The sequence below is a fragment of the Ambystoma mexicanum genome, chromosome 4p (genome assembly GCF_040938575.1).
Source record: "Ambystoma mexicanum isolate Mex_15411 chromosome 4p, UKY_AmexF1_1, whole genome shotgun sequence".
NCBI classification, from domain to species: Eukaryota; Metazoa; Chordata; class Amphibia; order Caudata; family Ambystomatidae; genus Ambystoma; species Ambystoma mexicanum.
The window spans coordinates 665,438,973-665,465,860 of record NC_090927.1 but is presented as its reverse complement, the minus strand read 5'-3'; the positions used below and the strand labels follow the sequence as shown (position 1 = coordinate 665,465,860).

Genomic DNA, 26,888 nt, shown 5'->3' with positions numbered 1-26,888 from the left:
ATAGTTCGTGTATTCATGGTGGGGCTGCATGTGTACACTGTGCCTTTGTGAGACTTTGACAGGCAGGCAAATTCTTACTTCTGTAAATCATCCACCAATGTGCATATATTTTACTGTGGTGATTTCCCGAGCATAATGTTTGAGGACCACCTTTGATGCTCTGAATGTGAGCTTTTGCAGGGTGGCATTGTTCATGAGGGGGTGTTCAATGAATGGATGCACCTTAGTGATATCTATTATTGAATCCACAAAAGATCCGACCATTTGAGTTGACTACTAAGAAATTGCTTTTGTCCATTTACATTTCCTTTCCTTAGCCTTCCTGTCTATCATGATCTCCTGCATGCACTGTGTGCTACCTCGGATTTGCCGATTGATACTTATACGCTCAGAATGGTGTTGCATAAAGCATTGAGGAAGAACTGGAGCACGGATAATGTGCCTTTTAATGAAATAATAGCAATACTATGCCAATTTGAATGTCATTTTGTATTCCTAGAGCCAGGCCCGGCCTTAGGGGGGGCGAGACGGGCGACCGCCTGGGGCGCCGCACCCCCCAGGGCGCCATTAGCCCCTGCCACGCCAGCTCCGGCGAGTCTTTCAAGGGCTCCCTCGAGCTGGCGTAGCGGGAGAAGGCGCAGCAGGCGGGCGCATTCAATGTCAATCGGGTGCTCAGCACCCGAGCAGGCGCCTTAACCAACAAAAGGCACCGTTAGCCCCGCGCCAGCTCTGGGGATTCTTTCAAGGGCTCCCCCGAGCTGGCATAGTGGGGGCAGGCGCCTCATCGTTGGTCAATGCGCCCGCGGCAGCGAAGCGCATTTAGAAACAATAGGGTGCTAATGCACCCTATTCATAGAATTACCGAGGAGGTTTAAAAAAAAAATAATAATAATACACTCTGTTGCCACACCCCCTGTCACCAGGGGCGTGTGAGGAGGGGGGGCGCGCCAATTCGCCCAGGGCGCTGCTGCCCCTAAGGCCGGCACTGCCTACTGCGTCAAAGCACTATAACAGGTGTTATTAATGCCCATCTGAATGGTTCTCAAAGTATGTGCCTCTGAATGACTAACGGCTGAGTCGGCCCTGCGGGAATTGAAACAGAAGGTTGCCCATAGTTCTCTGGAAAGAGAATTTAACGCACAAAGCTAGCTTACTGGGTTTCACCAACATTTTCCCCTTAAAACAGAAATTATAATGCATCTTCAATTTTCTAATAATACTGCAGGTGGATGATTGTGTGTGTATATGTTTCTGTTGTGTTTTCGTCTGTGTGTATGTGGGTACGGTGTTGTGTGGGTGGCTGTGTGTCCATGTGTGTGTGTTTGCGCGTGTGATTGTGTGTCTGTGTTCGTGTACACGTGTGCGTGCCGTTGTTCTTCTGAAATGAGTGGTGCATATTTCCAGTTCCACAGCATTCCCAGTGGCCTGCGTGGTCGCCATGCTAAGTTTGGTCCAGCCCATGCACCATGCAGCCTTGTCATGGCCTATCTGTAGTGATTTCTAGGACTCCTTGATTCGGAGCTGTTCCCCACACTTAGACTCATAGTGGGAAAAAGTAATGACGGCAAATGTGAAGCCATTCCATCTGATGTTTAATGAGAAGGGAGGCCTTCCCCTCGAGGACTTCATGCTGCATTCTCTTTCGGCACTAAAGACGTTCCTGAACAGGTTTTCCAGTAAATGATGAAAACACATTTTAAGCATTGGGGCTTTTTGTCAGAATTCAACAGCAGACACAGAAAACCACGTCGTCAGCAAAAACACAAAGGTGAAGCTGCCAAAGAGGACAGGGACAGGCGGTTCACATTTCACCGGATTCATAAATGTTTTACCTCTTTAAAATATACATTACATTTGAAGCGGGTCGTCAAGAGCATATTCAGTTATTTCAAATAACAAGGACACGCGGCTTTGTTACGTGCTATGCATTGCCCTGCCTTATGAACGTTGCACGCCAATGTTTCCTGCAAGTTGAAACACCTAAGATTGTGAAGTTACACGAGGTTCCATTAACTTGTTTCGTGCTAAAGTGAGAGACACTTAATCAGTACAACTTCAGGGGACATATTTCACAAAATGTCACAACCAACTTCACCCCTGTCATCGACTGAGTGTGCAATTATCTCACGTGTGACACAGTGCCCGGCCTTCTGTGCTAAACCACAAACGCACACGATAAACATGGTATTGTGTAAACACTATTGCCCATGGGATCATTTACCTTACCGTAAATTGTAAGGATAATGCATGAAACTCATGTTTTTTGTGACACCATAGAGAAAGGGCCTGCAACGTGCAACCCTCCAGATGTTTTGCCTACCACTGTCATGACCCCGCACCATTGACTATACTTACTTGGACTGATGGGAGTTTTAGTCCAAAACATCTGGGGAGCCAAAGGTTGAAGACCAACTGCTTAGAAGCACACGACTGGAGGCGGAATGCCTTTATAAGGACACAGAATTGCAACATCTTAATAATGTACTGTCAGGGGCACTTTATCACTTAAAATACTTATGATGTGTATATTGGCTTTGACTTCGGTTGTGAAGAGTGATTGGGGATAGGGAAGGGTTTAATGCAGTTTAAACAACTTCAGCATGTTACGATATTTTATTTAGAGAGTGGCTGGAAATGTATTTTGGCAGATCATCATCGACTGTTGAGGACAGAAGTCAACTCTTTTTTCCACATTTGAATTTTTTATTCTTTTATTCTGCGGTGATGCTTTTTCATAGCACTGCAAATAATGGTTGTTACTCATACCATTCTCATAGCCATTTTAATAGAACTGAACCTATCCTGTGAGAGCAATCAAGGTACACAGCACTATGTCATCAACTCACTCAGCTAACGGAATGGTAAGCAGAGGTCCCAGATCACTCCTTCAGTACAATCAGCAACATAATGTTATTTTTTTGTTAAAAAAAAATCGAGCACAAATACTGCTGTGCCTCGAGTGAATGTGCAGTTTTCTGGCATCAGGGTCAGCACTTACAGCCGCGGCCCAACTTGCTGATCAGAGAGTTAGAGGAAGCTGTGTCCTTCTTATGTGCTGTGGAAATGTCATTTGTTTTTTTTACGATGTGGGAACAGGCAATGCGGACGGTGACCCTTGCGGACTGTGGGATACGTGCCGGGCCCTGTCTGCAATGACCATTACGTAAGGGAGCAAGCGACTGACAGGATTGAACTGGATACCCCAGCCCCTTCGATGAGTAGCAATTACCCTTGAGATGGATGGGGATGCAGATTTTAATCATACATCAATAATCAAAATGACTCAGGTAGTAGCAAAAGGAAATCTGTTTTAATATCAACTATCTAAAACAGGGAGTACAACAAACATCAGCACTTGCTCGATACTCTTACTCAACAAATCTTACAAAAAACTGAGGTTATATTAAGCAGAATCATCAAGAGTGGCGTGTTGACCTGAGTCATCCTACGTGGCAAACTACAAAAACCTATTGAAGGGCTCTAAGAGAGTATCTAAGTATAAGTTCCATATCAGTATAGAACAGTGAAGGAATGTGATATCGTACTTAACATCAGGTGGGGCAACTAAGCCCTCCCCTTAAAATGGTCACTATGAATGTCACTAAATACACGACATCCCCTTGGCTACACAAACTATAGGACCCTTAATTACACGGTCCTCTACAATTGGTTGGCTTCTAACCCCCGTCAGTACTTTTCCACCTACGTCTAGCAGCAGGCAGGATGAACATCCAAGTGCAGATGAGCTCGTCTTAACACTAGCTTCCCACCAATTAGCAAATCAATCCATCATCACCTCAATGGTCCAGTGTCAATTAGGGCTTTGAAACCTGGCCTTGGGTTTGTACTGTGCTCTGAGAAATGTTAAGGAGTGTGGGCACACACTGCCCTCGTGCATAGGTGTGACCACCTTGTTCTTCCAACTTCACTCTTCCACGTGACTGGAGACCATCAGAGGAACGCGTTCTATTGGGGAAGGTGTGGATGCCGCGACCTCACTAGTCGCCTCTAGCAAGCGAATACAGGCATGCTGCGATGACCTTTGCTTAGAACAGGTGAGTGCTGATGTTAGAACTCGATTGTAATAAGGAAACAATGGACAGCTTTTACCATATTGTACACAGTACAATGATAACAGAAGTACATTATGAGTTGAGAGCAACATAAAGCGATGGGGTGCACGTGGAGTGCTAAATACAGGCTAAGATCTCTAGCTTCACATGAGATCGTGGGGTGTACATTTTCGTAATACTATATCAACAGGTTTAATGTAAAGTACCACGCCCGACTCTGCCAGCTTCTAAATGCCATCATAATAGCTGATATTATTACCCAGAGTATTGACCTTGGAAGGAAGAATGGCCGAGTCAGACCTTCCGTTATTCGACATTGTGGAGTGGAGGTTGCCCCCCCAAGCCCCATGTCAGAGTCAAGAGATTAACTCGTATGACAGCTAGCCAGGTGAATATTAACCTCGTCATTGCATCCTAGTTGGGAAGTCGTTAGGTGGTGCATTCATGGGAGGATAATGCTGTCGAATATAGAAGACCACAGTTTTTGGTTTTTGTCAATTTCATCTACCTGCGAGTTAAGGAATGGCCTCCTTTTTGGCGGAGTGGAAGATGGGGCGCCGACGGACTGAGGCTGTCTCGCAGATCTTCAAGTCCTGGCAATGTGTTCCCTGACTTCACAGCTAGTTTGGTAACTGTAATGAGCCAGCTGCTATGTCACAAGTAGACAATTACCGCTAGTGAGTTGTGATACTGCAACAAGAATGTTGTAAAGCTGTTTTAGCCATTTATTATATGTATAGTGTGCTGTTGTTGGAATGATATCTGGGATAAAGTAACCCCTACTGTACTTCAGCTTCGTTCCTCTATTTGGTGATGCAACTCCTCAGTGACTTGCAATGTCCTTTTTGTGTACGCTGGGGGATATTTTATTCCTTATAACACATGGCCATCCTGTGTTATAATAAATGGCCTCTTGCTTAACTTGACATAAGAGATCTTCCAGTTGCTGGTGCAGATAATCAATGTAGAATCTGGGTTAACATACTAACATGCATTATCTAATGTGTTGCAGAAAAATATTTTAGTAAATTTTATAAAAATCTATCCAAAAAACGTTTTCGGTGTGTGCTTCAAAATAAGTAACGGCATGCAAATTCTTGCTCTCACGTGTTAAACTCCAACAGTGCACAAAATAAACGCACTACCAAAAACTCTTCCTGATCAATTCAAGGCTGTAAAGTGTCACAGAGTGCTATTTTGCAAGAAAGACATTTGTGAAGCGTGTCATGGCTTTCATTCAGTGCCGCAGTGACAGCTGGAATTCTGCTCTGTGCTCGCTCAATCAGCTGGCATTGTCACAAATGACTACAGAGCGGTAGTGATGTCATTTTCTTATTACACGTCAGTTATGAAGCCACAACTGGCCTGTAACAAGAACATTATTTACAGGCTTGTATATGGGTTTTGCAGCGCAATTGTGTCAGCCTGTATGGCCTTGACTTTGTACTTCTGGAGCATGGTGGTTAGGTCAACATTGAAAAGAAGTAAGGACTATACAGTTCCACTTTCACTTGTAGGCCAGCGAGAATGGGACATATAAAGCAGAACACTTACATACAGAGAACATGCACTTCTGAGCTTGAGGAATTCAGAAACATGCCAAGGGAGCACGCACTGCACAGCAGCACCTCAAAAGCAACTAGTCCAGGCAACTTTCCATCTCGACACTGGCCCCTTTCAGCTCTGGCTAGACCAGCGATCTGTGGTCTGGGAATCATACTACCTAACATGTTTTATTTATCATGGACAAAGCACAGCCAGCTGTGGATTGTTTGGCTTTGTGTAGGATACCTACCATGCTCAAGTCAATTTCCTCCCATGCAACAAATCCAACACACTCATTTTGCTTTACGCTCCAACATGAACAGAACTGCATCGCATTGGCACAAACAAAAACAGCTCTCTTTCTACTTACTGTGTTTCTTTGGTAAGAGTTGCCCCTCCCAGTTTATAACATAGTTTCTCTCCTCCGCAAGATGTCTGCCGCAGGGAAAATCTTTCTGCTAGGTCAAAACCTATAAAGTGGGGATAATGGGATTTTAGGTGACAGCGCTCTGTGCTCGGTGTTATTCTGCCACATTAGCTGCGGGAGAGAAGCAGATTTGTGTTAGCAGCCGGGGCTCATCCTGAGTCTTTCTGTGAACAGGTCATTTCCCTGCTCAGTGCTTTCCGGAACTCCTGTCATTAGAGGTAGGGAGAGGGGAGCGAGTGATATGTCCGCGGGGTCGGCTTCACAGGTTCCAGTGACTTGCCTGGCTCCGTTTCTTATTGAAGAAGAAGCAGCAAGAATTGCACTCGTTTCCAAGGCGGTAAATCTAATACCGCGTCCCTCTGTATGTCAGCATTTGTACACAGAAGATTTGCGCATAACTTTAAATAAAGATACTTTGGGTACTTTCTGCGGTCATTTGCATATGTACGCTCTTCCTGTTATGCTCAGTACAATAAACTTTATGATTTGTTTGTTGCAGAAACATCCTAATGCACGGTTTCCATTACTGCAAATGGAACCTATGTAACTAAGACAACTTTGTGTAACTAAGACAACCTCATGCAAAAGCGCCTCGCTGCCCTTGGGCTGCTAGTGCGCTTTACAAATACAAATAAATAAATAACTGCAAAGTCATTGAGGCGAGATTTACAAAATGTAATGGCTTAGGAATTACTAATGCAGTATCCTATAAAAGCTCTATTTATTCTGGCACACATAACACTGCAGGCTAATTATAATAGGAAGGGCCTTAATCTCACTGTTACTTACCTAATATTTTGAGGTGCTCTTTGTCGATTTGTCTCAGATGAGGTCCATCTGTTTTCAAAACCGGACAGATATCACCTAGAAGAGAGCAAAGAAATTCAAATGTAAACATCCCAGTGCAGATTGCAGGGTGGAGCATCCTGGTCTGATGGCCAGTGAACAATTTCCCAGTAAACAAAGCCTGGATTCATTTCAGAATCCACATTTGACACACGATGTCCTTCAAAGGCCACACGGCTGTGACCCAGACTAGTGCCCTCCCTTCCAACTGCATCAGAAAACGTCGAATCCACTGAGAGCGGGAGCAGTGCTTAATATGTAAAAAAAAAAAAAGTGGCAGGGCTCAAATGTTTTCTAACACGCACATGACACATCAGGATGGTCACATCCCCGTGCAGTGTTGTCACCACCCAGGGCTGCTCCCCATGCTGTCAACATATATGGGGTTAAAGCTGCAACTCCCACCGGCTTATTGTGCTTGATGGATGTACTCACTAGAGCAGCTGTGTGGTTTACAGATACCAATCAACACACACATAAAATAACATACTCCTTGTTTCGTGACATGAGATACGTTTAAGTGTGTCTGTAAACACAATCATCGGGCTCGGACTGGCATATAGAGCAATAGGCCCATGGCAGACCCAAAAACGCCAAATGCTGGTGTGGGACCGTTTTTTTGGTCAAAGTGTGCCACTTTTTTGACCAATGTGTGCCAGTTTGGTAAGTTACTTCACTATGCGGCTAATAGTTTTTACCATTGTTGCTGAATAAATATTCTTTAAAATGCACAATTTGCATCACATTTTATCAAAAAACTCCCCCTTGTGTTATAGTCAAACCGTGTCACAAAAGGAATGAACAGCCATTTGTAATTATGGCCCACTTATTCAATGGTGCAGAGACAATTTTAGGCCCCAGTCCGACCCTGACAATCATCATTTACATTTTGCTCTGATTCTATAGGTGTTTATTATGTGACTGGCAGTTACAATATTAAAGTTGCCAAAACACCACATCATAATCAAACTGTGTCTGTGACGATAAGTGCCGGGGTGCAGAAAAAAGTGCCAGGACTGGGCCCTGGCAAACACCCCCACAAATTAAGAACTGAGTTGGTGGCTGCCTTCTTTGCTCCAATCTAGGAAGGCCACAAACCCAAAATGGGGGCATGAAAACCACACAAAACGGCAGCAATACAGCGCCCAAAGTCCTGCCAGGCACAGTTTGCTACTTGTGTGATTCGATTGTTGGGGCACTTAAGTCATAGTTCTGCAAAGGCCTTTTGCTTAGAGATTCAGCAAGTTCCCTGGGAGGTTTCCAATATCAGCTCAGCGGTCTGGCAGCAGGGTATACTAGGAAAGCAATGGACAGCTGAGATGCACCGCAGATCCAACATGCAAACTGTACAGCTCTGCATTCCGGAGGGGGCCCGTGCATTCTTTATTTTCATTGATTTGTGCCAAATGCAATGCGATCACATTAACTCTAAACACAAGCAGTGTGCTGATCTATGTGAAGTAGTGATGCCCATACGCAATACTTCAGAGAATGAGAAGACAGGAGCAGGCAATGTACATTACGCCGAACAGTCTGTTCAGAGCTGTCAGCTTTTCACAGGGCCGGGAAGGTAGCTCAGGGGGAACGTGCTCCCTTTGGAAGCAAGACGCCGTGGAGCAAAACAGGTTCGATCCCCGGGTCTGCGCGTATTAAGCGCGTCGTAAATAACCAATTGCAATCACAGGATCTTGTGTTGGAGAGCACTGCAAGTTACAAATAGTATCTTTTACATTGCCCACAGTATACATCCTCTGAAGGGGCGTCAACAAGTGCTTTAACCAAATCACTGGTGCAGGGATGACTTACTAAAAGCAAGGCCAACATCAGTGTTTCATGGTGTAGGTCAGTAACCCTGTGCGTTTTGCACTTAGTTTATTGTTAGAATGTATTCCTATTTACTCAGTGGTTTGTACAAAAAGGTGTATATCATTGTGGCTTAACTGTGCACTTGTGCAGTTAAGTGTATCTTTTGCTATACAAGTGAACAAGTGGTCATGTGTTCAGATTGATTCCAAGCAAAGGGAATGCTGTCATTTCCTTATTACTGATTGACTTGATGATTGGCTTTTTGTCTGACAATTCAGGGAGAGAGGCAGCCCGAGCATGTGGTAGTCATGTCACATTATGCACAGTCTGACACAGTGATGCAGATTCTCCCGCATCTCCTGCGGATTGATCCACAGAAACCTCTATGCTTGAGTTTTACAGTGCCCTGAGCTGCCAAGAAGCATTAACCATTGGGTTTGTTCTCTGACATCTGGACCACTCTGTGGCATGGGATAGTCTGCATTACCCGTGGACGCTGTATATTTGCCATAGTGTAAGAGAAGCAGTGTACTAAATCTTCGAAGTGTGGACGATTTCCCTGTTTTTGTGAATACCCACCGTGTGAGCGGTAGGTATTGTACACATGAGAAGTCTATGCTTCCAATCTACAAATTTACAGGTATAGCATCTTTGACATTTTCAGGCATGAGCTTGAGTGATGTACTTCACTCTGAGTTCCCAAATGTGAATGTAATAGTGCATGTGTTGTGTTAATACATGTGCATGATAGGTCTATATTCAACTTTTCATGTGTATTACTCAAGAGTACCTTTTACATGTCTATGAATATGACCTTGGCAGTAGCATTAACGCCTGGATTTATTTTACATTATTTAACATGATCATGTAGTTCATGGGGGGGAGAGAGAGAGAGAGAGAGAGAGAGAGAGAAAGAGAGAGAGAGAGAGAGAGAGAGAGAGAGAGAGAGAGAGAGAGAGAGAGTGTGTGTGTGTGTGTGTGTGTGTTAGAGAGAGAGAGTGATAATATTTTGTGCTGAATGATAATCAATTGGCCCATCAGCCTAATGTAACCACATGCTTGCTGCTCTGTCTGTCCAGAGTCTGTGATACTGGTTGACCAACATGCAGTGTAAAGGACTTTTCGCACTGCACTCTGATATCAGATTTGACATTTGGCAACTTGCCTCAAGACACATGATGCTCAAAATGGGAAAGCCCAGGGGAGGCAGTGACTCCCTGATCAAACGCCCATCAAATGACAATTACCAGATGCCTAAATGTGCCTGCTGAAATTAGTAGAATTAACCCTTCAAATGTTTGAACCAGCATTAATGTATTCAACCTACAAGGTGTTTATAATGTGACAAAAAAAAACAATTTACATCAGAAAGGATCATATCCCTTGAGATCCTGAGGAATGGTATGGTATACCAGGAATGATCAATTCAACAGCTATCTCCACCCTCAAACCACAAAAGGCTACTACAGATGACAATGACAATGATGTCCTTGTTGTCCCCATTAACATTAAACGTCTGCTTAGACAGCTGCATACTGTACCATGCAACATCCCCAGAATCAGATGGTAGCCTTCATACAGATCTGTATTGCTTATTTTCAATCAGTCTTGCAACAGCTCAATCCAGGAATTAAGACTTCTTGAAGAATCACCCATGTATTGCCCACTGCCATTATTTGGGGAATCATATACACTCTGCAGGTTACATGTTGTAGTTAAATCCCCTCAAATAATCAATTCAGTGGGCTCCAATGAATGTCCATTATATCTCTGCAACAGCTGTCAAATATTTAAACAATACAACCGGATCATTCGTATTGATGTGCTTTCTCTTAGACGGTTATTTCAATCTCGGGAAAGACGGCAAAAGCAATCCTAATATTTAGAAGATAAGATGTGAACCACCTAGAATGCTATCCTTCCATTTCACTAATATTTGCTTCAACGAGGTTTTTTGAAAAGGTGACCCATAATATACTTCTCGATAGTTTCCAAATTTAACATTTTCCAACTCACAATGAATAGTCATTTAGAGATTGTGGACAAGTGCTCTAAGAGTAGTAATAACATAATCATGCAACTTGCAGGTGATAATGATGATATTTACCTCAGTAACGAGGCTGGCTACTTCCAGTTAAGGGTGCTTCGAAAGGTCCTGCCTTGCCTCCCTTCTGATCTGCAGCCTTTGGAGGTTGCCTCTCTTACTCTTAGCCGTCTGGACTATTGCAACTCTCTATATCTTGCCCAACCTCTCCATTTCACCGGCTGCAAATGCTTCACAACCTTGCCGCCCATATAGCTACTAACACCCCTTTTGGTGCTCATATTTCACCGGTACTTTGAGCACTTCATTGGCTGCCGGTCCAAAAACAAGTTGGTTCTAAATTTCGCGGCATGATCACCTGGCCTTTCATGACCTTGGGGCAGAGCATCTGCAGGAGAAATGTCGGCCATATGTCCCAAAGCAAGTCCTGCGTTCTCAGGAGGCCCATCTCCTCCCTGTTGCCCGCTTTCACCTGAACAGAATGGGGGGGCTCCTTCTCTATCGCAGCTGCAAAGCTGTGGAACTCTCTCCCCCCTAAACTCTGCACCATTGAAGATCACCTCGCCTTCAGGCGTGCTGTGAAAACACATCTGTGTTAGGCCCTTGCCCCATTTTCACATCCCCCAGCGCCTAGTTGCCTCTGGTGTATGTGTGCTTTTTAAAAACCTAAATCAATCAATCAATCAACAAGGCCTACCTGCCAATAGTGGCTTCGCTCGGGCCCTTAACATGGCCAGTGAGCCATTACTGGCAGGGTCAGGCCGCCACCGAACGTAACAATACTTAGGTTGTCTCCCGGCATTCTGGGGCCAGATTACAGAAATTAAGCACCGGCGCAAGTGCAAAGTTTGCATGGTATTAGCACTAAGCAAAGTTTGCCCTACTTTTAAAAACACTAGGACACATTAGAAAAATGCACCTTGACAGGTACAGTTTGGCATATTAAAAGCACCTGTTTCATCACAGTCATTTTTGTCATAGATAAATGTCAGTGATTATTCTCATGTTCACAGAATGCTCACAGAACGGTCGGGAGGATAGTTCAGGAATGCCATTTGGGGTCACCAGGGGTTGCAGTTGCGACCCCTGACGTCTCCTTTGCTACCACTGTGGTTTAGCTTGCTATCCCTAGAAAAAAATGATTTTAAAAAGAAATGTTAGCTCCTGGGCTGTGGCCAGAGTCATGTGGCTCTCTTTTTTTTGAGTGACTACCTTTCTTGTTCAGGTCTCTTACAGAAAACGGGGTTTCACAAGTGTATCACTTTGAGCAGTGATGCTAAATAAGAAAGAATAGGAATAATACATAATGTGTCTTTCTGAAATTCTATTCAATAATTGTTAGACTCACAAAGGTTTATTTCCAGGCACATTTCAGGGGGTGAATCACTGATTTAGTCTGTTCTTAAACACCTCAACTCAGCCTTTCACTCTTCTGAGGTCGATAAATGAGTACCAACACAGGCTGGGTGATATTGTATGCATATTTGTTCTATATAAAGCATAAGTAATCGTAAGCGCTATATAATAACACATCATTATCATTTGGCCCTGGACGTCTGCTTGCATTCACAGTGATTTGGTAATATGGGAATATACACACTACTATTAAGGATACATATGGTGATCCATTCTTGTATGAAATGTATATAACATTATAGTGATATTGCAACCATATTTTTCGTAGTGTACTTAGGAACAGTATGTGATGTCCCTTCCTGTTTTGTCAGGGGGTGAAAGGTTGTGTTCCATCGCTTCCCGTGATGTCACTTCGAGGTGGGTGGTCAAATGACATCACTTCCTGTGATGTCATCAGGGTTCAAAGGTCATGTGATGTCACTTCCGCTACCCCTGGCATTTTAGTGAAATGACATCCCTGGGATAGCTCAGGGGCAATGTGTTTGTCTTGGAAGCAAGTCTACAGACATTTTGAGCCATTTTAAAATCCTAAGAATACGTTTTGCACTTTATTTTAATGTATTATTGTCATTGTCAGTCTTTTCTTCATTTGTAATTCCCTATGAAGACACAGGTGGTTTTACTTTAGCCAGGTACCAATACCATACCCAGATAGAAAGCCGGCTTAATTAGGAATTGAATATAAGGAATGTTTATTGTGACAGTGTAAAAACATGCCTGGTGTGCGGGTCCATTGTCAATATCAACGATATGTTATGATTGATTGTGCATTGGTAAGGATTGAGAGCATTATCGCTCTAGGAGAGTAGATGTGAATTGAGATGCTGACGGATTTCATCTCTTTTAAGACTAATATTGACATCAAATGTCACTGTACCAGGCACATGATCTGGTGAGTCTCTGCAATGCAAATGCATTCTATGTGGCACACTTTTTGCGCGAGCCTTCATCTCGCGGGATACTTCTGTTGACCAGTGCTCCACGAGACATGGTTTAGAGAGCCTGGTTTTGTGGAGCTTCTTTACGTTAACAAACTATGCCAAATTGTTCGCCAGAAACTACAAGACAAAAACGGAAAAATAATCCATTCGATATAAATGGCCTGCGGTTTGCAATAACACAATCCCATTGGAAAACGTTTGGTAAATCAGGCCCAAAGACTATTGTGCAAATGCATTAGGAGGGTAGGGATGCAAATAAGAAAGCCTTGTGCTCCTGTAGCGGTGCCTAGGCTTAGGAGCACAAGCAACCTAATAGGAGCCTCGCAACGAGCTAACCACAAACATTCCAAACATGCGGCTCAGGTTGCACATAAATCTCTGAAGCAGGTGCATTAATCCGGTGAGCTGTTGCACAAATGCACTTGTAGTTTCAAAAGATCTGTGCCATATGCTACCTCTGGAGAGCAGGGATACAGGGCTTAGGGGGCTTTCTCTTGGGTGCACCAATGATGCTGCTCCAAGGGCTCAATGAAATGTGTGCATATTGTATGAAATGCTACTGGGTGTGTGGAAAGTCCCGCTATATAATCCCTGGCACACCCTCCCGTGTGAGGGAGTCATTGCACTGCTCTGCCCCCTTTGGTGACACACTGCCATGTGTTTCTGATCAAGGCACCACGCATTTATCAATAAGCAAATATTTAAATGTGAAAAAAAACTGCGTGGGACGTCAAGTCTACACACGCCTCTAACCATTGAAAAAATCAGTCAGGAATACAATTATTTTAATTAGTGCATCCACTGCACGTTTTGCCAAATTCCCCAAAATGTATGATGCTCGTGTGCACAGAACATTTTTGATTCTGCAGCTCAGTGTGCTTGTTTCTTGCTTCCAACAGCCGGTGATTTAGGCCGCCTTTAAATAAGTCTCACACACTTCAGTACCGCAGGGCACAGCAAATATCATATGAAGTAACGTATAGAATCAGCATGGAGGATGTGCGCACAACCTGCAGATTATGGCTAAACAATTGCTGTACGTAAACTATAGCAGCTCGGCAGGTTAATGAATCTTCTGTGGTGACCTGGGAACATCCACAAGGTCACTGTTTTAAATCCTTGCGTGTTAACTGATCCTAATACTCCTCATCAAAGTTTCAAGGAGTCTATTAGCATATCACTAGTAGCCCTACAGTGCTCGCGGTATATTCACGTCTTTAGCCTCGTAGGTTCGGTGCAGTCTTTCACTCATGAATCTGTCCTTTCTCCGGCTCCCTTTGCTAGATGTATCCTCCTCTTTATTGTAAAATTACAGATACGATGGTCAAGATGCTGCGTGACTACAGAAGTTGCTTCTTTATTGTCTGGAACATTAGCTGGAAATCTGCATCACAAACCATGTGACTTCAACAGGGGCAACTGGTCCTGGAACTCTGGTGCAGGTGATGGAGGTATTTAATGTCCATAAAGGCTCAAAGGCCAGTCCAGTGGAAGAGCACACCGGAGCTGGTGTTGCTCCGTGCCTCTCTCCTCGCGTCTGCTGTGAGCGAAACACGGGAGCAGCACTTCCGCTTTGCAGCCGAGATCTCGCGAGACCGGGAGGTCTCGCTATATCTCTACACACCTCACTCTGATAATGCAAAACAGGTTATTGCAGGACATAGTCATTGTATCTCACCGGTCTTCTGTGTTCCTTTCGCGGCTGGTCACTTCTCTCGCTATGGGCATCCTGCCTCTGGTCATCTTCTTGCTCTACTGTGGGTGCATCTGCTTCGAACACATTTCCTTCGTCTTCTCTTCTGGCTGTCTCCGGCTCTCGTTCTCTCTCTCTCTCTCATTGTCCATTACTTCCTCGGTTTCAGGTCTTTCATGGGTCTTTTCTCTCTCTTGCCTCTTTTCAAACATGGCTACTCTCTCCATGTTCCATGTGCGCCCGTCTTCGGTGCGGACGTGGTTGGTTCCTCTGTAAATCACCTTTACGGGTCTGCTGAACCTTGAACCCGTCATTTGATCCTTGGTCGGCAAACGTATTTTGATCGAATCTCCTTCTATTACATCTGACCCTTGTTTTGTGTGCTTTGCTGTTCTCTATTCTCCACACCACTTCCGACATGTCTACTTCCTCATCTTCTCTTGCTCTGGCCAACCATGGTGGCACTAGTGTGGAGGCTGCTCTCCTCCCTCTCAACATGCGAAAAGGGGAGATTTGGGTGATCCCATTGGGAGTCAGTCTGTGAGCTGCGATGGCCTCTTTGGTTGTTTTGAGGGGATTCATTCCCAAGGTGGTCGCCAATTGGATGGCTCCCTTGATGAACCTGTTGGCCCTCTCCATGAGCCCATTGGCTTGGGGATGATACAGCGCTGCTTTCTTCTGGTGTATGTTGTGCTTCTTCAGGAACAGTTCCATGTCTCTGAATATTAGTCGGGCCCCATTGTCTGTCACTAACTCATTGGGGAGTCTTTTCCGCTGGAAGATGGCAGTGAGTACCTCTATTACAGTGGCAGTCGTGATGTTGGGGACAAACTCGGCCTAGACCCACTTTGATAAGTAGTCCACTAGCACTATGCCATAGCGATGTTCGGGCGCCATTGCTTTCGATGGTCCTATAAATTCCAGGCCCACTCTTGACCACACCGCTTCAGGGGTTTCTGTGGGAATCATGGGCGCTTGTCTGATCTTTAGGCGCTTATCACTGTTGAGACACCCATGGCATCTCTCAATCATGGTACGGATCTCCTGATCCATGGACAGCCACCAGTAGGCTTCCCTCACTCTGCAATGTGTCATGGTGTTCCCCAAATGGCCTGCATGAGCTCTGTACAGGAAGGTTTTCCTCATACCTGTGGGCGGAATCACCTGGTCAGTTTTCATAATTATGCGGTCAGCTTCCAAGATTACATCTGCTTCTTTCCAATATAGTCTCATTCCTTCTGGCACTGCCCTTTCATCTGGCCATCCATTCTTGACCCATTCTTTAATTCTTGCCATGGTGGGTTTTTTTCCGTCTTCTTCCATCCAGTGTCTCTCACTTAGCTGTAGGTAGTCTGGGGCCTTGAGATCTGTGATGGATGCTACAATGCATTCTTCTTGTAAGAAGGTGGTGGAATTGTCCTTGCCTTCTGGCAATCTCGACATGCAGTCCGACTGCAAATTCTTCCACCCCGAGATGTGTTTTACCTCGAAGGTGTATTTTTGCAGTTTGGCTGCTATACGTGCTAATCTGGGTGTGGACACTTTGGTGCCGCCTGGGCTGAGCATATGGATGAGGGTTTTGTGTTCAGTGACTAACTTGAACCTTGTGCCCCACACATATGTCCTGAAATGTTCCACAGCGCATGCACATGCCAGCATCTCCTTCTCGATGGTGGAGTAGTTTTGTTCAGCTGACGATAGGGCTTTGGCAAATGCCACCACATGCTCTGTGTCACCCTTTTTCTGGGTAAGAACAGCTCCTAATCCGTAGGCGCTGGCGTCCGTAGTGATGACTGTACTCCAATCTTGGTTGAACGGTTGCAAGCACGGCACTTCCACTATGTGTCGTTTGATGCTTTCCACCGCTTTCTTCTGGGCTTCTTGCCACATGTACTCTGACCCTTTTTTGAGAAGCTCATGGAGCGGTGCTGAGGTTTCAGAGAATTTGGGGATGAATTTTGCATAATATTCCACCAGCCCGAGGAATGACCTCACTTCGTCTTTGTTGGTTGGTTCAGGTGCTTTAATTATAGCCTGTAGTAGGTTTTGCTTGGGACTTATACCTTGCTCTGATATCTTGCACCCCAAATACTCAACTTCTTTTGCTTTAAATACAAATTTTTCATGCCTTAATCTTACTCCCGCTTCTTGGAGCTTGGTGAGGACTGTTTTCAATGTGGCATCATGCGTCTGCTCGTCCCTTGCATATACCAGGATGTCATCCTGGAAGTAGGACACGTTCCTGACGTTCCGTAGTAGAGCGTCCATCATGCGTTGAAACGCTGAGGCTGCGGATGATAGACCAAACAGCATCTTTGTGAATTGATAAGTGCCAAACGGCGTGATGAATGCAGTCAGTGGCTTGGACTCCTTGTGTAGTTGTATTTGATGGTAGGCATTCCTCATGCCCGACTTTGAGAACACTCTGGCCTCCTTCATCATGAGGATTAATTCGTTGATGCTTGGTAGGGGGTAGCTGTCCGTGATAACTTCCAGGCTTAGACTGCGGAGATCAATGCATACCCTTAGCTCTTGTGAATTCTGTTTTTTATGAGTACTACTGGGCTCAGCCACTCTGATGCTTCAATTTCTTCGATGGTGTCATCTTTCCTCATTCTGTCCAACTGGTTTCTGAGTGTGTCTCTTGTGGATGCCAGTACTGGTCTTACTCTGTGTTGGGCCAGGACAGCCTTGGTCTTTAGTGGTATCTTGTGGACAAAGCCCTTGATGTGTCCTGGCTCTTCCGAAAATAGTTATGGATAATCTCCTTTCGCTACTGGCACTCCTCTCAAACTGACCGACAGTACCTGGTCCTCCGTGCTGGGGTCCAGCTTAATTTTCAGGTTTGCCTGGTCGTCCCACCCTAGTACTGCTGGGCCTTCTTGACTAAAGTAAACTTTTGTGGTAGTCTCTCTTCCTTTGAACTCCACTTTCCCTTTGATGTAGCCCAGCAGGTCTACTGATGCACCGCCGAAAACTGTAGGCCTGTGACGCGTGTTGAGCACTTGGACCGTCTCTGTTCCTATCATCTCTTTGTATGTGCGCAGGGGTATTATGGTGAGGTCAGAGCCCGAGTCGGCCATGACTCTTGTTTCCAGTCCATTGATTTTGATTGCGCAATGGGGCTTTTCTCTTCTGGCCCGTGGGCTATTCACCATTATGACGGTAGGTCTCCCTTCATCTTCAGAGGACGATTCCCTCTCCATATTGTGTTCAGCGTTGACGCTCGTGACTTTTTTGTTTCGCCATCGGCACACAATTGATAAGTGTCCAATCTTTTTGCACACTTATCCCTTGCCGGGCACTCTTTATCAAAAGCTAAGTGCTTCATGCTGGTGCGCCTGTGGCATTTTAACGGTTCTTTTCTCACCCATTTCCCTTCTCTCACATTGAGGACCGGCCTCTCCTTCTTTGGGCGGAAAGCTACTGCTTGCACTTCGGCTGGGCTGTGTCCGCTTTCAAATTCTTTACTTCTACCTGTCGTCTCTTCCACTGCTCTTGCTATTTCAATTGCTTTTTCCAGCTGCAGTTCTTTCTCTAGAATGAACTTGTCTTGCACCTTCCTGCTGTTGGTATGGACCACCAGCATGTCACAGATCAGACCCTCTGCGTTGTTTCCAAAGTTGCATAGTGCCACCAATTCGCACAGTTTGGTAACGTAATCATCTACTGGTTCAGACGCCTCTTGCTTGCGGCTATAGAACCTTATCCTATGAAGGACAGTATTCTCCTTGCTGGCGAATCTCTTGACAATTCTTCTTACGGCTTCTTTAAATACATCATCGTTGTCACCGGCTACTGGTTCCGGGGTGAGACTCTCGAACACCATTTGTCCTTCGACGCCCAGGGTATTTAGTAGCATTGCCCTGCGTATCGCTGCTGAGTAGCCTGCACCACCCAAGGCCTCCACGTACGTAGTGAATAAGGGTTGCCATTGTGGCCACGGGATGGCAGGCCTACCTGGAGTTTGTAGGAAAGGCGGTGGTGGTGTCGCTCTTTCCATGGCACCGCGTGGATTTCTGTGGTGATCCTCGTCACCAATTATGTTGTAAAATTACAGAAATGATGTACAAGAGACTGCGTGACTGCAGAAGTTGCTTCTTTATTTAGCTGGAACATTAGCTGGAAATCTGCATCATAAATCATGTAACTTCAACAGGGGCAACAGGCCCTGGAACTCTGGTGCAGGTGATGTAGGTATTTAATGTCCATAAAGGCTCAAAGGCCAGTCCAGTGGAAGAGCACACAGGAGCTGGTGTTGCTCTGTGCCTCTCTCCTTGCGTCTGCCGCAGGCGAAGCGCGGGAGCCGGACTTCCGCTTTGCGGCCGAGATCTCGCAAGACCGGGAGGTCTCGCGATATCTCTAGAGTCTTTCCATATCAGGAGACCCTGGAGTGTTTGTTTGTTTGTTTGTTTGTTCATTAATTTGTAGGGCACACCGAACCCTTAGGTAACTGGGCGCAACAACGTACAAAGGATACTTAAAGCTTGGTTACACATTAAGGAAAATACAGTGGAGTACATTCATAGAAGGGAGACAGTAAGGCAGAGGCCGGCTACAACGGTGCAGGCAAATACAAGTGCAAATGCAAGAGGTACAATCAAATGCAAGAGAAAGTTCCGGAGGCTGGTACATGGGTACAGTGTATTTTATTCTTTAACAAATAATTTCTGTTAACATTTCAGAAAATATTCTTGCAACATTTATTAAGCATTAGCAGACAGTAAAGGATAAAAGTGTAGATTAAATAGGCCTTTCGGGTATACCTGTGGAGCAAGGTGTGGCATCATTTATTCACTAATAATTGGGAAAGGGTGGTGATTGTGACATTTCTCAACCAGCATTGGAATTTATCAGCCTAAAAAAGCTAGCTTGAAGAGTTGGAAGTCCTGGTGGGCTCCAGTACTGAAGTTGGAAAGTGGCACTTTACAATGAATATTTAACTGGAATAGCAACTCCATCTTACTACAATGGTTGTGCTTTCGTAGCTTCCATTATATTACCCTGCATATGCAGAATGCATATCTTAAAACCATAATTGGTTGTGCTTGAACCAATTGCAGGGAAATTCAAGCCACCAGTATTCTGGGTGGTTCATGGTTCCTGGAGGTAAGATCAAAAACAGTTCAGGGTGGTTGCAATCACACGCAGTGACATGTATTGTCCTCTTTCAAGCTCGAGTATCTGCTCTCACTAAAAAAATAAAATAAAAATGTTCCATCTTTAGCAAGAGCTGGCCCTCCTGTGTTGCATACATAATAACAAAGGTTTATATGTGCAGCACAAAACACCCCTCTCGAGCAAGAAATAGAAAATATGTTTCTATTTCCAGTGCCTGCTGATGCTAGAAATAGAAAAGGTATTTTTTTCATTTTGTATCTCTGACTTTGTATATTCTGAGCACTGGAGGCCAGCAGGACTGTACATCTTGTTTCTATTTTCGAGCTGCAGTCAGCACTGGAACACCCTGTATGCTACAAAGGTAAAGATGTTGCAGGCAGAAGGATTTTGAGGGGAAGTTCGAGGTTGTTGAGACACTCGCCGAGTGACTCACCAATGTTTGCAGGCCTCCTCATTTTGATGTGGTGAAGCAACATGGCACCAGTGAGGTCAGAGTCAATTCAGCCTGTTGTATGCACTATAGAAGTGGTCAATATTATTATACACACTGCAACACTGTGATGTATTCAACCATGCATTTGTGAGTCGGTGTGTATAGTGTATTCTTAAAAGAATCACTTCTAGGTGATGCACATTTTGACAGTTAAGAAAAATAAGGCACAACAACGTGAAATGATTTTCGCAGAATCACATATTTTGGTCCAATCACATATTTTGGTCATTTGGTTAAGCCAGGATTTGAGCACATGTTTTTTGTTCAGCATTTTGTGGAGTTGAAGGGGAAGGAAAGGAACAAAACAAGCAGCAACGAAGAAAGGTCGGACGACAGTTCAGAATAGTGCAAGGAGGGGGGGGGGAGAACAAGAAGGGAAAGGAGGAGGACAGACAAGCTGCAATCAAAGTCAGGGACAATGATAAGAGTTAGTGCTAAGGGCAAAGAAGAAAGAGGGAAGGGGTAACAGACTTGCAATGGAAGAAAATGGGGTGCATGAGGGGAACAAAGACAGCACATCAGAGGGAACATGGGGGTGGATAAAGGGCGAAGACAGAAACAGAAGGGACTGGGGGGTTGAAGACAAAAGACAAACATTAGGGGAACAGGGTGAGGGGGGAGAGAGGGCAGGTGGCTGCACAGACAGGAGGCTACAAATTACTACCAGACGGTAATTGGGGCAGTGCCAGACTTTAGCAAGACGGGGGGAGGCGTAATAAGGGGAGGGAACAGACAGCTAAGATTACTATGCCTAACGACAATTGGGGTAGTGTCTGAGATAAAAAGGGGGAAGGGGAGGGCATAAGGGAGGCATTGGAAGAGGGTGCATAGAAGTCAGGATGGCTTGTGGGTGGGTGGGGGGCACACTGACAGATATGGGTACAAGAGAGAAAGTGGGGGGGCAAACAGACAGACACAGGTTCAAGGGGGAGGAGGAAGGAGGGGTGGGGAGGTAGTGGAGAGTAGGGAGAGGAGGCGAGGAGGTCAAGAGGAGAAAGGGGGTGAGTGGGAGACACAAGGATGGTCACAGGGGCACAAGGACAGTCACAGGGGCACAAAGGGGTGGGTGGTGGGCAGAGGACGAACACGGGGGGCAAGGGGCTGAGCGGGGGGAGACAAGGAAGGTCAAGGGTGGGCATTGAGGTTGAAGGGGGAAAACAAGGAAGGACACAGTAAAGGGGGCATGAGGTTGCAGGGGGGCAAAGAAATTGACCATTGGAGGGGGGCACATAACCCTACAGCTAGGGGCATGGGAGGATGGTGGGGGGACATCAGGTGCAACACAGAGCATTGGAGGGGGTGGGGGACATCACAGTGAACACGGGGCATCAGAGGGGGTTGGGGGACATCGGGTGCAACACGGGGCATCAGAGGGGGTGTGGGGACATCGGATGCAACACAGGGCATCGAAGGGGGTGGGGGACATCACAGTGAACACAGGGCATCAGGGTGAGTGGGGGGACATCACAGTGAACACTGGGCATCAGAGAGTGTGGGGGGACATCAGGAGCAACACGGGGCATTGGAGGGGTAGGGGACATGGGGTGCAACACAGGGCATCAGAGGTGGTGGGGGACATCACAGAGAAAATGGGGCATCAGAGGGGGTGGGGGCACATCACGTGCAACACGGGGCATGAGTACTATTTTGTCTAGTGATGAGGTGTTTAATGGCAGTCCTAGCATCAAATGAACTGAAAGGCCAGCTTAGGTCCGAAATGTGCAGAAATACCTTCTTGTCATGGGAAGGCACACTGGCATACGAAAGCCAGCATTAAAAATGCCAACACTACTAATATGACTAGTGAATTCAAATGTATGTACTTCCGCAGTTGAAGGAAGGAATATGTGAAAGATGAAATCAGGCTGCAGAAGGGAATTGGAAAGGCATATTGTGATTGCTAATGGAAAAGGCAGTATTTCATTTGCATCTGCCACATATAATGCTGTTTCAAATAAAGAGAAATACGCATACTGATTGGACCTTGCATGTGGTTCATAAAGCCAAGCAAAATTAAAGGCTTATTTTAGATGGAAAGCATGCCATTGCAAACACAGAATAACCTTTCTTAAATATAAATATCTGTTTCTAGAAGCATAACTTTAAGTTTCTATTTCCTGAGAAGGGCTCCATTTCTATTCAGAGCGCTCAAGTGACCAGGAAGGAATTATATTGGTGCCTGTTCTCTGAGATAAGCAACAGATCATCCATTAGCCCTGGGGGAAGAAAGGCTGATGACTTCACACTAGGCTAAAATTAACAAGGGAGCAGCAGAGACTGGAGCCGATGCTCCGAGGGGAAATGAAACCTCAAACAAGAAATTAAACTTACAATGCTGTTTGATGGTCAGAATCATATGCATGCAATTATGTTGCCGTAGGTTTATATTAGGAATCGTGTTTTGCCCATTAACTTTGGAATCGTGATATGTACATAAATGGGACACGTACCATTTTAAAGCTAATCCCAATGCTGTATTGTTGCCATAACATCCATCAAAATCCAACCTTGGGGAAAAGAAGTGCGACCTAAAATGTATGTCTAGCTCCCCAGAAAATGTCATGAGACAGAACCTTGGGAGGTAGTAGCATTGGGAATCATGTAACTGGGTGTACAGTTTGGTGATACAGACATTTATTATGTGTGAGTAAAGTGTGAAAAGCAGTCAGTCAGAACTGCAACCTCCTGCCTCCTGTTTATTTATAACATAAAGGTTTTTGTCACATAGTGACTTTTTAGGTGAAACATTTTAAAATGGAAATTGAAAACTCTGGTGGGTGGATTCATCGCTCCCATCAACTCACTATATAACTCCAGGGGCCTATCCATAGAGAGGGACTGGGCCTTAGGGGGTGGTAAGGACTGTAGGCGTCCAATTAAAATTCAGGGCTAATAAGTTAACACCGCCAGATTTTAATATTTCTTAAGTGTGGCTTGAGGTTAAAAAGTGGCTGCACAAGACAGAGAGGGGAACTACCTAAAAGCAATCTGGGTGAATATTGAAAGAGGGTTGCAGAATGTACCCTTGCCAGGACAGCTGCCTGAAGTCACCTGGGTGCAACTTTTGAAAGATAATGCACATTTAACATTGCCTCGGAGACAGCAATTTGGAAAGACTAAAGATAATGATATGATATGATATGATATGATATGATTGTTTATTTATATAGCGCCTATACACAATGTGTTTCAAAGCGCTTCAAGGCAAGAGAGGGAACAAGGGAAAATACAACCACATTCTTACAGGCCATCAACAGTAAGGATGTGAAATTAACTATCGTACTCGGCCAGGCGACATTTCAGATAGTGCAAGAGCTAAGACATAGATAAGGATGGGAGGGGGAGAGTGGGAAGGAAATGGAAACAGACAGGCGACTACCATACTAGGCCTGACAACATTTCTGGTAGAGCTGGAGAAAAACAAAAGGTGAGGGAGAGGGGTGCAGAAAGGGCGGGGAGGAACAAAACAAGCGACTATCATACTAGGCCTGACGACATTTCAGATAGTGCTGCAGGGGTGGTGGGGAGGAAACAAACAGTAATGGGAGGGTGGAGGAAACAGACAAGGTTGCTATCATATTAGGTCCAGGGACAATTCTGATAGAGTAAGTGCATAGAAGAAACTAAGGGGCGGAGATAGATAAAGGGAGAAGGGAAAAGAGGAGAGAAAAGAGAGTAAGCAGTCAAAAAGAGTGGAGAAGCAAGAGTGGAGAGCGAATACAATTGCAGAGGTCATTAGTAGCACATAATGTTGCAAGCCAGGATACAAGATGAAGATGGGAACAGCATGATTCAGGGCCACCATGAGTACAAGATGCAAAGGAAGTCCAGCATGAGAGTTGAGAAAGAGTGACGCACTGTGAATGAATGAAGTCCATAAAAGTCAAATTCAGCATTGGCCACAGGACAGTGATGGTGAAGGAAGGCACCAGGTGGGCGGGGCTTGCTAAGTGGTGACTAAGAGCAGCAGATAGGAAGGTACCAGGTGGGCGGGGCTTAGGCCATGTGACCTAGATCCACTTGCACCTGCTCCCCATCTGCAAAGGAAAAGATGCTGGAGGGCTCCATTAGTAGGGAAACAGAGCGGCAAGCAGGAAGGCACCAGGTGGGCGTGGCTTGCTAAGTGGTGAAAAAGAGCGGGAAGCAGGAAGCCACCAGGTGGGCGGGGCTTGCTAAGTGATGAAAAAGCGGCAAGCAGGAAGGCACCATTGGGCGGGGCTTGCTAAATGGTGAAAAAGAGCGGCAGGAAGGCACCAGGTGGGCGGGGCTTAGGCCAGGTGACTTGGATCCACTTGCACCTGCTCCCCATCTGCCAGAGGCTGGGATCTTTGCAAGGAAAGCAAAATAGAGGGATTAATCCTGGTGGCTATGCATACCTGAAGTGTGTGACCAGATCCCTGTGATTTCCCAAGAGAGGATCCTGAGCGCCAAACCCAGAAATCCAATGTAAGTAGTTAGTCCAATCAAACAAAGGGTAGGGATTTGTTTGATTGAATACCTTCCCCTTAGTTAATGGGTGGGGGTATGGTGTTAGATCCGTAGTATATTTTGATAAATAATAATTCAATTAATTCCCCTATGGCCAAATAACACAGGGTGATTTATGCCTTATCAACCCCAGAATTCCCTAAAGAGAGGGGGTGTCCTTGTCTGGGCTTTTTGTGCTTGCTAGAGAAGTGCTTTGCTAAATGAAGCAAAGCATAGTTCCTAATTGAAAAATGCACACTCTCGCCCGAGAGTGAGCAAGTGACCCTCATAGAAGAGAGATTTTGTATTGCTTCAGGGTGAAGAAGGAAAAAGGGTTTTATCAATCCAAAATATTATCAAAGGTCTGTGGTGCTTTCAAAACTGTTAGCATAATCCAGTGTGCAGGGAAATTAAACATTTAAAGCACTGCATGTGTAAAATAACATTTAAAAATAGAAAAAAGTTCAAATTGGTTTAAATCTAAACCATATCAGGGAAGGCTAATGCTCATGATCTTGTAATGTTTCAAGGTATTGATTAATTTTGAGATTCAGGACTTTTATAGGACAGGTGGGTTGAACTGTTTATTTGGCCTGTGTTCCATGTTCATAAGACCCAAAAGTGAAATCTCCAAAAGTGAGTTTTTTTGTGAAGCTTTATTTGGTGCCACAGGAAAGATGGTGTGTGTAATCATTATATTCATTGAGCCTATAATTTAATAAATATATATTTTTTCTTTATTCCCAGCCTGGTTCTTGGCTTTCTATGTAGGAAGTGCCAGAATGTCACTGACCCAGCAACCACTGCTCAGATTTGGGGCATCCAGCTTAAAGGCCGACACAAGCCCATTGAAAAAGCTGGGAGAAGTGCCCCGACGAGCATCTACCGACGTCTGCCTTAAAGGACATATTCAAGCCAGTCGAGTTCCTCGAGCTCCAACTGATTGCAATGATGACTGTTATCAAGCTGCAGTCGCTTAAAGACATGTGAGACATCTCGACCAGTGCTTCAGAACCACCAACCAGCACTGAGACAACCATTCCTGACCCTGAGCCGCCATGCAGGCCAGCCTTGAGATGTTCGTCCAGCTTTGCTCGCTGTACTATCTTGGTGCCTGATACCCGCAACTGACTCGCATCTTGAACTCTGTCACAGAAGCCTGCAAAGTGCCCTGAAGCCAACTCAACCTTGTCAAACACCAAGAAAACCAACAGCACTAGGTACATTGTGTTTTTGTCCCCTTGGTCCTTCCCATAAGGCCCCTAGACCAATTAATTAAGACCAATTGCTCCCTATGTGCTAAAGCCAAGAAATGTTAAAAAACTGTTATGGTTATCAATCATACCGACTACCCTCCTGTCAGTATCCAGAGGGCATCCCTTTTCCTTCTTTGAAACTGTCTGTCCTCTGCATTCCTTTACAGGCTGGGTTGTATTTTGTAGTGTTGCTAGTACTGTCTGCTGTGATATAAATAAAATAGATTTTTTGATACAACCTTAACTGACAGTCCCCTTTATTATTGGGTAATAATTGCATTTTTGCTGTGTTGCAACTAACCAACAATCCAAGACCTTTTGGAGATAAGCCTGCCGTTCTGTCCATGTTACAACATTGGACAAGGAGGTTTATAATTTGCTTGTTATTCCCATCTGTTTGGATCCCTACTGGTGATTTAGAGGTGCAGGGCTGATTGATGGTTTAGAAACCGATATTCACCCCTAGACCACTGGTACCTCGGAAGTTGATTCGTCACACAGGGGGTGGGATCTAGGTGGCTCTATATGAGTCATAGACAGGGCTAGGCTGGACCAGACATCTGATATATTGTGAGGCACTTTGATTGGGGGGGTGAACTCCCCATGTAAGTAAATATATTGTTGCAGTAATAATAACGCCAATTAATGGCAATGGCAAGAATTGGGGCATGTATATAAGGGGAACACATTTCGACACTGTGCACCGCCAAATGCACTCCCTCCATACATTTCTATCTACTAGATCCAATCCTCCATGCTC

General features: G+C 45.1%; 1 protein-coding gene across 3 annotated transcripts in view; it reads right to left on the bottom strand.

Moving 5' to 3' along the window:
• Positions 1 to 26,888, bottom strand: part of COL19A1 (collagen type XIX alpha 1 chain) — a 2,241,461-nt gene that overhangs the window by 2,075,355 nt on the left and 139,218 nt on the right. For all 3 annotated transcript variants that reach the window (XM_069606203.1, XM_069606204.1, XM_069606205.1), the window contains exons 3-4: positions 6,835 to 6,909; positions 5,989 to 6,088 (exon numbers count right to left, since the gene is read on the bottom strand). In XM_069606203.1, the coding sequence (XP_069462304.1) occupies positions 5,989 to 6,088; positions 6,835 to 6,909 (175 nt within the window). The remainder of the gene's footprint in view (positions 1 to 5,988; positions 6,089 to 6,834; positions 6,910 to 26,888) is intronic.